Raw genomic sequence first — 12,282 nt, 5'->3', positions numbered from 1 at the left:
TTTCTTTGGGTTTTCTTACCCAATTAAGTCCAACATTTTATACATTCCATTTCTAGACTATTACAGTTTTTTGAGTGTTTTCCACCAGTTTTCCCCTCTGTGGGCAATATCTCTTATGTTGGGTTGTCTCTGAGCTAGTGGGTACAGGCTAGCTGCTATGATGTCTCCATAGACTGCACACACAGAAGAGAGCATCCAGCTTCCCTATATCTCTATAGCACACCCTCAGAAGCAGCAGGAGCATGGAGGACATTGTGGGGATATACTGAGCAGTGTAAGCTGTGATGAGATATGATATGCACTATAAGCTCTTTTAGTATCTCTGCAGTGTCTGCCTCTCACCTCTCCCTCTTACCTGCTCTCTCAATAGATGAATATAGGCAGAATGTGACTTAATCCCTCAATGAGCTGATAGTCCACCTGCTTTCCCAAGATGATGATAAATAATGAATTTGGAGGGGAGCAGGAATTGAGCCTGATAAGTGGAGAAAGAGGCATTTTTCTCGGATAACTATATACCAGCAGTGTATATACCACACACACATAACTATATACCAGCAGTGTATGCACCACACACACATAACTATATACCAGCAGTATATATACCACACCCACAACCATATACCAGTAGTGTATGTACCACATATATAACTATATATCAGCAGTGTATATACCACATATATAACTATATACCAGTAGTGCATATACTGCACACATTACTACATACCAGCAGTGTATATACCACACATATAACTATATATTAGCAGTGTATGTACCACACACATACTGTAACTATATACCAGCAGTGTATGTACCACACACATAACTATATACCAGCAGTGTATGTACGACACACATAACTATATACCAGCAGTGTATGTACCACACACATAATTATATACCAGCAGTGTATATACCACACACATTACTACATACCAGCAGTGTATATACCGAACACATAACTATATATCAGAAGTGTATGTACCACACATATAACTAAAGAGCTGAAGTGTATATACCACACACATAACAATATACCAGCAATGTATATACCACACACATAACTATATATCAGTAGTGTATATACTGCACACATAACTATATACCAGCATTGTATATACTACACACACAACCATATACCAGTAGTGTATGTACCACATATATAACTATATACCAGCAGTGCATATACTGCACACATTACTACATACCAGCAGTGTATATACCACACATATAACTATATACCAGCAGTGTATGTACCACACACATAATTATATACCAGCAGTGTATATACCACACACATTACTACATACCAGCAGTGTATATACCGCACACATAACTATATACTAGCAGTGTATATACCGCACACATAACTATATACCAGCAGTGTATGTACCATACATATAACTATAGAGCTGAAGTGTAAATACCACACACATAACAATATACCAGCAATGTATATACTGCACACATAACTATATACCAGCAGTGTATATACTGCACACATAACTAAATACCAGCAATGTATATACTGCACACATAACTATATATCAGTAGTGTATATACCGCATACATAACTATACAGCGGAAGTGTATATACCACACACATAACTATATATCAGTAGTGTACATACTGCACACATAACTATATACCAGCAGTGTATATACAACACATATAACTATATACCTGCAATGTATATACTGCATACATAACTATACAGCAGAAATGTATATGCCACACACATAACAATATACCAGCAATGTATATACTGCACACATAATAATTCCAGACCCAGAATCAGTGTTGGTATAGTGAGACCCCCTAATGCTGCCAGATTCAAATTCAGTGGTGGTGACATAGAAAGATCCCCTTTTATTGCTAGCCTCAGACTAAGTTGCATTGGCAAGGAGACCCCCTAATGGTGCCAGCCTCAGAGTCAGGTCCAGTGTGGGTGACACATTTGCTGCACACAAAGGCCCCGATCTGGATTAACTAAAATGACATTGCGGAAGTTGCCAGCCCCTCAGGGACTCGATAATCTGCCTTCTGAGGCGAGTTGCTCATCTCACCTCATGAAAGCTGCCGTCATTAGCCTTATTTTAGCAGATGGCTAGTAGACCAGTTCCCTGTTAATGCAGCCATCCAACCAGTATAAGGAGAGTAAACTGGAAGCACTGGGTGGAAGTCATTAGCAGATGCTGCATATAAATGACCCTCATGATGTGAGTGATGGGCCCCGGGCCCTGCTGCAGCTGTCAGCTCGGGGGCTGGGACGTCTCACATCCTTACACTGAGTGATTGTAATTCTTCCTCTTATATCCCTGATTAGTTAATTATAAAAAGAGACAAAAACAAGTCTCCATCCCTCATCCTGACATCCTCATATTATACGGAAGAAAGGAGAAGCCATAAATTCCCTCTCTGTGGGGCGCTGATAGAGCGAAGCACTCCCCCGACACTTCCCCTGATGGTAATCGCATCATTTGGATGTTTTCCACTGTTTGTTACATCTCTGCAAATGAGTCTCTTATCAGCTGTACAAACCATAGAGACGGTATGACTGCCATGGGGCACCGAGGGGACCTCACTTCATTACTGGTACAAAGTAGTGAAGAGGTTAGTGCCAATATGGATAGTGGTCTAGGGTATTGGAGGGGATAAAGCCCCTCCCTGCTGGTCTTAAGGAGTAGTCCCCAACTTGTGGCTGCAGCAGTTGCCAAACTACAGACCCCATCGTGCCCGGCATAAAGGGAGTTGTGGTTTTTGGACAGCTACAGGTTTGGAGCTTGGTAGCCTGGTAGCCTGAAGTATCACATGGATCAGTAAAAAAAAATCCAGACCAACATTGTGTGATGGTAGGGTAGTTACATGTTGGGAAGGAACCCCAACCTGTAGTAGCCTAGAGTATATAAAGTGGTTACTACCAACTGAAGACTGTCAGGGAATGATGGGAGTTATACTTCTGTAAAAGCAGGTGAGCTACAGGTTGTGGAGGAACAGTGGTCTAAAGTATCAGTGGGGTTACTACCAGCTTCCCTGGTGGTGTAGGGTAATATAAAGGTTACTACCAGCTTCCCTGGTGGTGTAGGGTAATATAGAGGTTACTACCAGCTTCCCTGGTGGTGTAGGGTAATATAGAGGTTACTACCAGCTTCCCTGGTGGTGTAGGGTAATATAGAGGTTACTACCAGCTTTCCTGGTGGTGTAGGGTAATATAGAGGTTACTACCAGCTTTCCTGGTGGTGTAGGGTAATATAGAGGTTACTACCAGCTTCCCTGGTGGTGTAGGGTAATATAAAGGTTACTACCAGCTTCCCTGGTGGTGTAGGGTAATATAGAGGTTACTACCAGCTTTCCGGGTGAGTAATGCAGAGGTTAATACCAGTTTCCCTGGTGGTGTAGGGTAATGAAGAGGTTACTACCAGCTCTCCTGGTGGTTTAGGGTAATATAGAGGTTACTACCAGCTTCCCTGGTGGTGTAGGGTAATATAGAGGTTACTACGAGCTTCCCTGGTAGTATAAAGTAATATAGAGGTTACTAACATCTTCCCTGGTGGTGTAGGGTAATATAGAGGTTACTACCAGCTTCCCTGGTGGTGTAGGGTAATATAGAGGTTACTACAAGCTTCCCTGGTGGTGTAGGGTAATATAGAGGTTACTAACATCTTCCCTGGTGGTGTAGGGTAATATAGAGGTTACTACCAGCTTCCCTGGTGGTGTAGGGTAATATAGAGGTTATTACGAGCTTCCCTGGTGGTATAAAGTAATATAGAGGTTACTAACATCTTCCCTGGTGGTGTAGGGTAATATAGAGGTTAGTACCAGCTTCCCTGGTGGTGTAGGGTAATATAGAGGTTAGTACCAGCTTCCCTGGTGGTGTAGAGTAATATAGAGGTTACTACCAGCTCTCCTGGTGGTGTAGGGTAATATAGAGGCTACTACCAGCTTCTCTGTAGCATAGGGTAATATAGAGGTTACTACCAGCTCTCCTGGTGGTGTAGGGTAATATAGAGGTTACTACCAGCTTCCCTGGTGGTGTAGGGTAATATAGAGGTTAGTACCCGCTTCCCTGGTGGTGTAGGGTAATGTAGAGGTTACTACCAGCTTCCCTGGTTGTGTAGGGTAACATAAAGGTAATACCAGCTTCCCTGGTGGTGAAGGGTAATATAGAGGTTACTACCAGCTTCCCTGGTGGTGTAGGGTAATATAGAGGTTACTACCAGCTTCCCTGGTGGTGTAGGGTAATATAGAGGTTACTACCAGCTTCCCTGTAGCATAGGGTAATATAGAGGTTACTACCAGCTTCCCTGGTGGTGTAGGGTAATATAGAGGTTACTACCAGCTTCCCTGGTGGTAAAGGGTAATATAGAGGCTACTACCAGCTTCCCTGTAGCATAGGGTAATATAGAGGTTACTACCAGCTTCCCTGGTGGTGTAGGGTAATATAGAGGTTACTACCAGCTTCCCTGGTGGTGTAGGGTAATATAGAGGTTACTACCAGCTTCCCTGGTGGTGTAGGGTAATATAGAGGTTACTACCAGCTTCCCTTGTCATCTGGGAGGCATCATAGCACATCAGCCATCCATGTCAGCTCTCAGCTCTTAGGGCATCAGTACTAGAAGGATAAGTGAGGCTAAATGCTGATTTTGTGTTGGATATAAATGGGGATAATGGTAACATCCCTGGTGGTCTAGTGTAGCGAACAATTAAAGGGAGTGTCCAGGATTACAAAAACATAGATGCCTTCTTCCAAAAAGAGCGCCACCCCTGTCCTCAGGCTGTGTGTGGTATTATATTTCAGCTGCAGTTACTTCAATGCAAGTGAGCTCCAATACCACAGGCAAACTGAAGACAAGAGTGGCGCTGTTTGTGGAAGAAAGCGGTCATGTTCATGTCCATGTTCATGTCTGAACACCTGGAGGTCTATTAGGGCTGAGCTGCTTCTTGTGACTGGCGCTCTCCAGTGTCTGGGATGAGAATAATCGAGGAGAGTTCTCAAACTCCGAAAAAATGGCGCACACTGCATCAACTTTATCATGCGGCGAGATGCACCATTGCATTTATTAGGGCAGATCTCTTCCCTTTTTGCAGCTGTCTGTGGTGTGCTGTATTTATTTGCTGACATTTCTTGGTGAGCTTGTGCTAATATACAGCAGCCAATCTGAGCAGGTAGAGCTGCAGATCATACTGGTGTCCTTTAAGAGCACAGCGGCAGGGTAAAGCATAGCGGACAAGCTCTGATAAGAGAGGAGGTGGATGTCAGACTCCAATAGACAGTGCAGCTACACAAGAGCCACTGATCTCTGCTGCCCCCTAATGGAGTAGAGCTGAATAGCAGTCTTGTATTTTCCACTGTTATGCGCCTTTAAACAGAAAACAGAGCTACAAACATGGAAACAACTTTATTGTCACATATACAATTACGACATACAGCGCTCAACATAGAACAGTGTCCAAAATAAATTTTTGTTTATGGGTCTTCCAAAATATGACCAATCTAATACGGTTCAGAGAAGATGGCGACCGCGGCCTGACGAGGGCGAAGTGCGATGGACATTAACGGCAATCAGTGGGGTGTTAGTGGTGATGGAGCAGAGTAATGACAGGCACGTGATATTCAACCTGTAAGAAGACAGAGAGTGAACTGTTATAACAAACCTATTATATGGGAGCAAATAGTAATAACTGACAGGAGCCAATCAGAAGGAGGCAGCTGCCAGGGCATGATGGGGATCAACAGCTCTGCTACATGTGGAAACATTGACTCTGCTACATCTGGAAACATTGGCTCTGCTACATCTGGAAACACTAGCTCTGCTACATCTGGGAACAATAGCTCTGCTACATGTGGAAACATTGGTTCTGCTACATCTGGAAACATTAGCTCTGCTACATCTGGGAATATTGGCTCTGCTACATCTGGAAACACTAGCTCTGCTACATCCGGGAACAACAGCTCTGCTACATGTGGAAACATTGGCTCTGCTACATGTGGAAACATTGACTCTGCTACATCTGGAAACATTGGCTCTGCTACATCTGGAAACACTAGCTCTGCTACATCTGGGAACAATAGCTCTGCTACATGTGGAAACATTGGTTCTGCTACATCTGGAAACACTAGCTCTGCTACATCTGGGAATATTGGCTCTGCTACATCTGGAAACACTAGCTCTGCTACATCCGGGAACAATAGCTCTGCTACATGTGGAAACATTGGTTCTGCTACATCTGGAAACATTGGCTCTGCTACATCTGGAAACAATAGCTCTGCTACATGTGGAAACATTGGTCCTGCTACATATGGAAATATTGGCTCTGCTACATCTGGAAACACTAGCTCTGATACATCTGGAAACATTGGCTCTGCTACATCTGGAAACACTAGCTCTGCTATATCTGGAAACATTGGCTCTGCTACATCTGGAAACACTAGCTCTGCTATATCTGGAAACATTGGCTCTGCTACATCTGGAAACAATAGCTCTGCTTCATCTGAGAACAGTAGCTCTGCTACATGTGGAAACATTGGTTCTGCTACATCTGGAAACATTGGCTTTGCTACATCTGGAAACAATAGCTCTGCTTCATCTGAGAACAGTAGCTCTGCTACATCTTGAAACACTAGCTCTGCTACATCTGGAAACATTGGCTCTGCTACATCTGGAAACATTGGCTCTGCTACATCTGGAAACATTGGCTCTGCTACATCTGGAAACATTGGCTCTGCTACATCTGGGAACAGTAGCTCTGCTACATCTGGGAACAATAGCTCTGCTACATGTGGAAACATTGGTTCTGCTACATCTGGAAACACTAGCTCTGCTACATCTGGGAATATTGGCTCTGCTACATCTGGAAACACTAGCTCTGCTACATCCGGGAACAATAGCTCTGCTACATGTGGAAACATTGGTTCTGCTACATCTGGAAACATTGGCTCTGCTACATCTGGAAACAATAGCTCTGCTACATGTGGAAACATTGGTCCTGCTACATATGGAAATATTGGCTCTGCTACATCTGGAAACACTAGCTCTGATACATCTGGAAACATTGGCTCTGCTACATCTGGAAACACTAGCTCTGCTATATCTGGAAACATTGGCTCTGCTACATCTGGAAACACTAGCTCTGCTATATCTGGAAACATTGGCTCTGCTACATCTGGAAACAATAGCTCTGCTTCATCTGAGAACAGTAGCTCTGCTACATGTGGAAACATTGGTTCTGCTACATCTGGAAACAATAGTTCTGCTTCATCTGAGAACAGTAGCTCTGCTACATCTTGAAACACTAGCTCTGCTACATCTGGAAACATTGGCTCTGCTACATCTGGAAACATTGGCTCTGCTACATCTGGAAACATTGGCTCTGCTACATCTGGGAACAGTAGCTCTGCTACATGTGGAAACATTGGTTCTGCTACATATGGAAACAATAGCTCTGCTACATCTGGAAACAAAAGTTCTGCTACAACTGGAAACAATAGCTCTGCTACATCTGGAAACATTGGCTCTGCTACATCTGGAAACACTAGCTCTGCTACATCTGAAAACATTGGCTCTGCTACATCTGGAAACAATAGCTCTGCTACATCTGGAAACAATAGCTCTGCTACATCTTACTAGCTTAGCATTGCTACATCTGACACTATACACTATAGTTTGGGGGGGGGGGCTTCTGGGTAACATGATTATACTGTAGGTTAATAAATGATGTTCTCCTTGGATATGGAATAAATCCCTGGTGACCCTGCGTTTAACCCTTCCCAGCAGGGGCAGCTGGGGGCGCCGTGTGGTGTCAGCACCCTGGACAGCGGTAATTATCCGGCTCGCCTGTCAGTCTGTCAGTAACTGCAGAGAGGAAAATCCCATAGTCATCTGTAAGGGATGAAGGTGTTATATAAGGAGCCGGGCACCTGACACCTCCGCCACACCGCCATATAATGCTTACAATAATCATTCTTATTTACTTATACTCTCATAAATGGTTCTCCCTTTAGGGAGTTCAGTATAAGGCTGGGTTCACACACAGTATATTTCAGTCAGTATTGTGGTCCTCATATTGCAACCAAAACCAGGAGTGGATTGAAAACACAGAAAGGCTCTGTTCACACAATATCTATCTCCTATCTATCTATCTTTCTATCTATCTATCTATCTATCTATCTCCTATCTATCTATCTATCTATCTATCTCCTATCTATCTATCTATCTATCTATCTATCTATCTATCTCCTATCTATCTATCTATTTATCTATCTATCTCCTATCTATCTATCTATCTATCTATCTATCTCCTATCTATCTATCTATTTATCTATCTATCTCCTATCTATCTATCTATCTCCCATCTATCTATCTATCTATCTATCTATCTATCTATCTATCTGCTATCTATCTATCTATCTATCTATCTATCTATCTATCTCCTATCTATCTATCTCCTATCTATCTATCTATCTATCTATCTATCTATCTATCTATCTCCTATCTATCTATCTATCTATCTATCTATCTATCTATCTATCTCCTACCTATCTATCTATCTATCTATCTATCTATTTATCTATCTATCTCCTATCTATCTATCTATCTCCTATCTATCTATCTATCTATCTATCTATCTATCTATCTATCTATCTATCTCCTATCTATCTATCTATCTATCTATCTATCTATCTATCTATCTATCTGCTATCTATTATCTATCTATCTATCTATCTCCTATCTATCTATTTATCTATCTATCTATCTATCTATCTCCTATCTATCTATCTCCTATCTATCTCCTATCTATCTTCTATCTATCTATCTATCTCCTATCTATCTCCTATCTATCTTCTATCTATCTATCTATCTATATCCTATCTATCTATCTATCTATCTATCTATCTCCTATCTATCTATCTATCTATCTATCTATCTATCTATCTATCTATATCTATCTCTCTATCTATCTCCTATCTATCTATCTCCTATCTATCTATCTATCTATCTATCTATCTATCTATCTATCTCCTATCTATCTCCTATCTATCTATCTATCTATCTATCTATCTATCTCCTATCTATCTATCTATCTATCTATCTCTCTTGGATCTGTTTTTCCATTGCAAAAAAAAAGGGATCAAAATGAATATCAGGGTATCAGTCACAATACAAAGCATGGCTCTCCATCCAGTTGTGGCACTACAACCCCCAGCATGCCCTGACTACTGCAGAATCTTTAAGTAAATTCATGTGATTTTCCACCAACTCACCAGTAGACCTCAGCAGCCCAGTCCGCTGAGTGAGCCGATCCTGTCCAGCTTCACCCCGAAGCATCCCCTATTGAAGCCCTTCTTGCTCCTCTGTCGGAGTCTCCTGGAGGTGGCGGCCGAGTCCCCGAGCAGCTGCTCCAGGGTGATTTCATTTATCTGCTCAGCCCTGTTTTTGTTCCACTGGTTGTCGGGGTTCAGCTGGTCCTGCGAGTCGGCGGGCACCAGCTCCCCGTGATCAGCTTCCTCCGACCCATAGGAACGGTCAAAGTTATCTTCCAATAATCTGGACAAACTCTGCAAGAGAATATGGTTAATGTATGGTAAGAACCGCATTGTATCCTGCACAGATGTAGCAGAGCTGACCGTATCATTGTCAACGCTTGCATCTTACGCACACAGCTCTGCTACATCCGCACACTCACCTCCCATGGATCACTGAAGGTTCAGATTTTAGGTATAGATTATGGAAGATTACTATAAGATGCACCAGGATTGATGCGTCTCCCCCAATGTCCGTCCATTCCACGGTCCCCGGTGTCCCCATCCACCACACGGACATATGAAGTTGCAGACATATCATCTTGGGGGGGGGGGGGAGGAAATTAATTTGCCATGGTTGACTGATCAGATACGACCCGGCAAATATTACCGTCCACATCAGGGCTTTCCAACCTGTGGCTGCCGTAATACTACAACTCTCATCATGGAGTTGTAGTGTTACATCAGCCTGTGAGCCATGGATGTATCTATGTGTGTCTCCTATTCTCCATACACTCAGTATATATATATCCAGGACCCATGGGGCTCACCTGCAGGCTGCTCATCGGCTTGCCTCTCGCCTGCTCCTCGCAGAGGATGAGGATGAGGAGTAATCCCAGGCAGGCGCTGCGCTTGTAATCCATCTCTCTGCTTCTCCTGCCTGTTGGAGTCTTCTTTGCTTCCTTCCAGGGTTGTGCTGTAGTCCTCTCCTTATATCTCATGCCCAAGCAGGGGTGCCAGCCCACTCACACTCTACCCATTGGCTGCCTATCTCCTTCTGACAATCTTATACACAATTGCCATACATCGGTCGGATAAAGGAGATGATACTATGTAACCAGTAGCTGGAAAAAGATGGGTCGATATATATTCTTATATTATTCTATTAGTGTATTCTCTGTCTTTCACCTCCGCACCCTCTTCTCTTCTCCTCTCCCTCCGATACCTCTGGAGTGGCCTTAAGTCATGGTAGACGGGCACCTGGGACCCCCAATGGTGGCAACCCAGCAGTCTAGTATGTGTATATTCACTGTCCTGGTCCACAGGGGTCTAGATTATACCATCAACCTCCTTACTATTTGGCACTGTATGGCGGCATTATTTTCACACTGAATGGCAGTTTTATACGTAGTTATTTTTAAAACCTAAATGTCACATGCGGGGCTCTACTTTACTGATTCTAATGAACAGGTCCTGGATTCCTGCCCAAATATGTTCCTTTAAACGTCTATATTTATTCTTTTAATAATGTGACTCTAGGGGTATATATATATACACTACCGTTCAAAAGTTTGGGATCACCCAAACAATTTTGTGTTTTCCATGAAAAGTCACACTTCTTCACCACCATACGTTGTGAAATGAAAAGAAGATAGAGACAAGACATTGACAAGGTTAGAAATAATGATTTGTATGTGAAATAACATTGTTCTTACATCACACTTTGCTTCCGTCCCAGAATCCTCCTTTTGCAGCAATTCCAGCATTGCACACCTTTGGCATTCTAGCTATTAATCTGTTGGGGTAAGCTGGAGAAATTGCCCCCCACGCTTCTAGAAGCAGCTCCCACAAGTTGGATTGGTTGGATGGGCACTTCTGGCGTACCATACGGTCCAGCTGCTCCCACAACAGCTCAATGGGGTGGTGATCTGGTGACTGCACTGGCCCCTCCATTACCCATGATAGAATACCAGCTGCTGCTTCTGCTGTAAATAGTTCTTGCACAATTTGGAGGTGTGTTTAGGGTCATTGTCCTGTTGTAGGATGAAATTGGCTCCAACCAAGCGCTGCCCACTGGGTATGGCATGGCGGTGCAGAGTGATAGCCTTCCTTATTCACAATCCCTTTTACCCTGTACAAATCTCCCACCTTACCAGCACCAACCCCAGACCATCACATGACCTCCACCATGTATAACAGATGGCGTCAGGCATTCTTCCAGCATCTTTTCATTTCTTCTGCGTCTCACAAACCTTCTTCTTTGTGATCCAAACACCTCAAACTTGGATTCATCCGTCCACAACACTTTTTTCCAGTCTTCCTCTCTCCAATGTCCGTGTTCTTTTGCCCATCTTAATCTTTTTCTTTTATTGGCCAGTCTCAGATATGGCTTTTTCTTTGCCACTCTGCCCTGAAGCCCAAAATCCCGCAGCCGCCTCTTCACTGTAGATGGTGACACTGGTGTTTTGCGGGGACTATTTAATGAAGATGCCAGTTGGGGACCTGTGAGGCTTCTGTTTCTCAAACTAGAGACTCTAATGTGCTTATCTTCTTGCTTAGTTGTGCAACGCGGCCTCCCACTTCTTTTTCTACTCTGGTTAGAGCCTGTTTGAGCTGTCCTCTGAAGGGAGTAGTACACACCATTGTAGGAAATCTTCAATTTCTTAGCAATTTCTCACATGGAATAGCCTTAATTTCTAAGAACAAGAATAGACTGTCAAGTTTCAGATGAAAGTTCTCTTTTTCTGGCCATTTTGAGCGTTTAATTGACCCCACAAATGTGATGCTCCAGAAACACAATCTGCTCAAAGGAAGGTCAGTTTTGTAGCTTCTGTAACAAGCTAGACTGTTTCCAGATGTGTGAACATGATTGCACAAGGGTTTTCTAGTTATCAATTAGCCTTCTGAGCCAATGAGCAAACACATTGTACCATTAGAACACTGGAGTGATAGTTGCTGGAAATGGGCCTCTATACACCTATGTAGATATTGCACCAAAAACCAGACATTTGCAGCTAGAATAGTCATTTACCACATTAGC

At 43.1% G+C, this 12,282-nt stretch overlaps 1 protein-coding gene across 1 annotated transcript; it reads right to left on the bottom strand.

The window, feature by feature from the left end:
• Positions 1-5,394: 5,394 nt before the first annotated feature.
• On the bottom strand, positions 5,395-10,197 carry LOC138769763 (C-type natriuretic peptide 1-like). Its single transcript, XM_069948410.1, has 3 exons — positions 10,073-10,197; positions 9,264-9,557; positions 5,395-5,620 (listed from the first exon to the last, which is right to left on the bottom strand). Exons 1-2 carry the CDS (start codon positions 10,163-10,165, stop codon positions 9,273-9,275), a joined length of 378 nt encoding a protein of 125 aa, XP_069804511.1. The 5' UTR covers positions 10,166-10,197; the 3' UTR covers positions 5,395-5,620; positions 9,264-9,272.
• Positions 10,198-12,282: the final 2,085 nt, after the last annotated feature.

This window comes from Dendropsophus ebraccatus, chromosome 12 (assembly GCF_027789765.1).
Source record: "Dendropsophus ebraccatus isolate aDenEbr1 chromosome 12, aDenEbr1.pat, whole genome shotgun sequence".
Taxonomy (NCBI): domain Eukaryota; kingdom Metazoa; phylum Chordata; class Amphibia; order Anura; family Hylidae; genus Dendropsophus; species Dendropsophus ebraccatus.
Note: the sequence above shows the minus strand (reverse complement) of the source record. Positions and strands in the feature narration are given on the sequence as shown.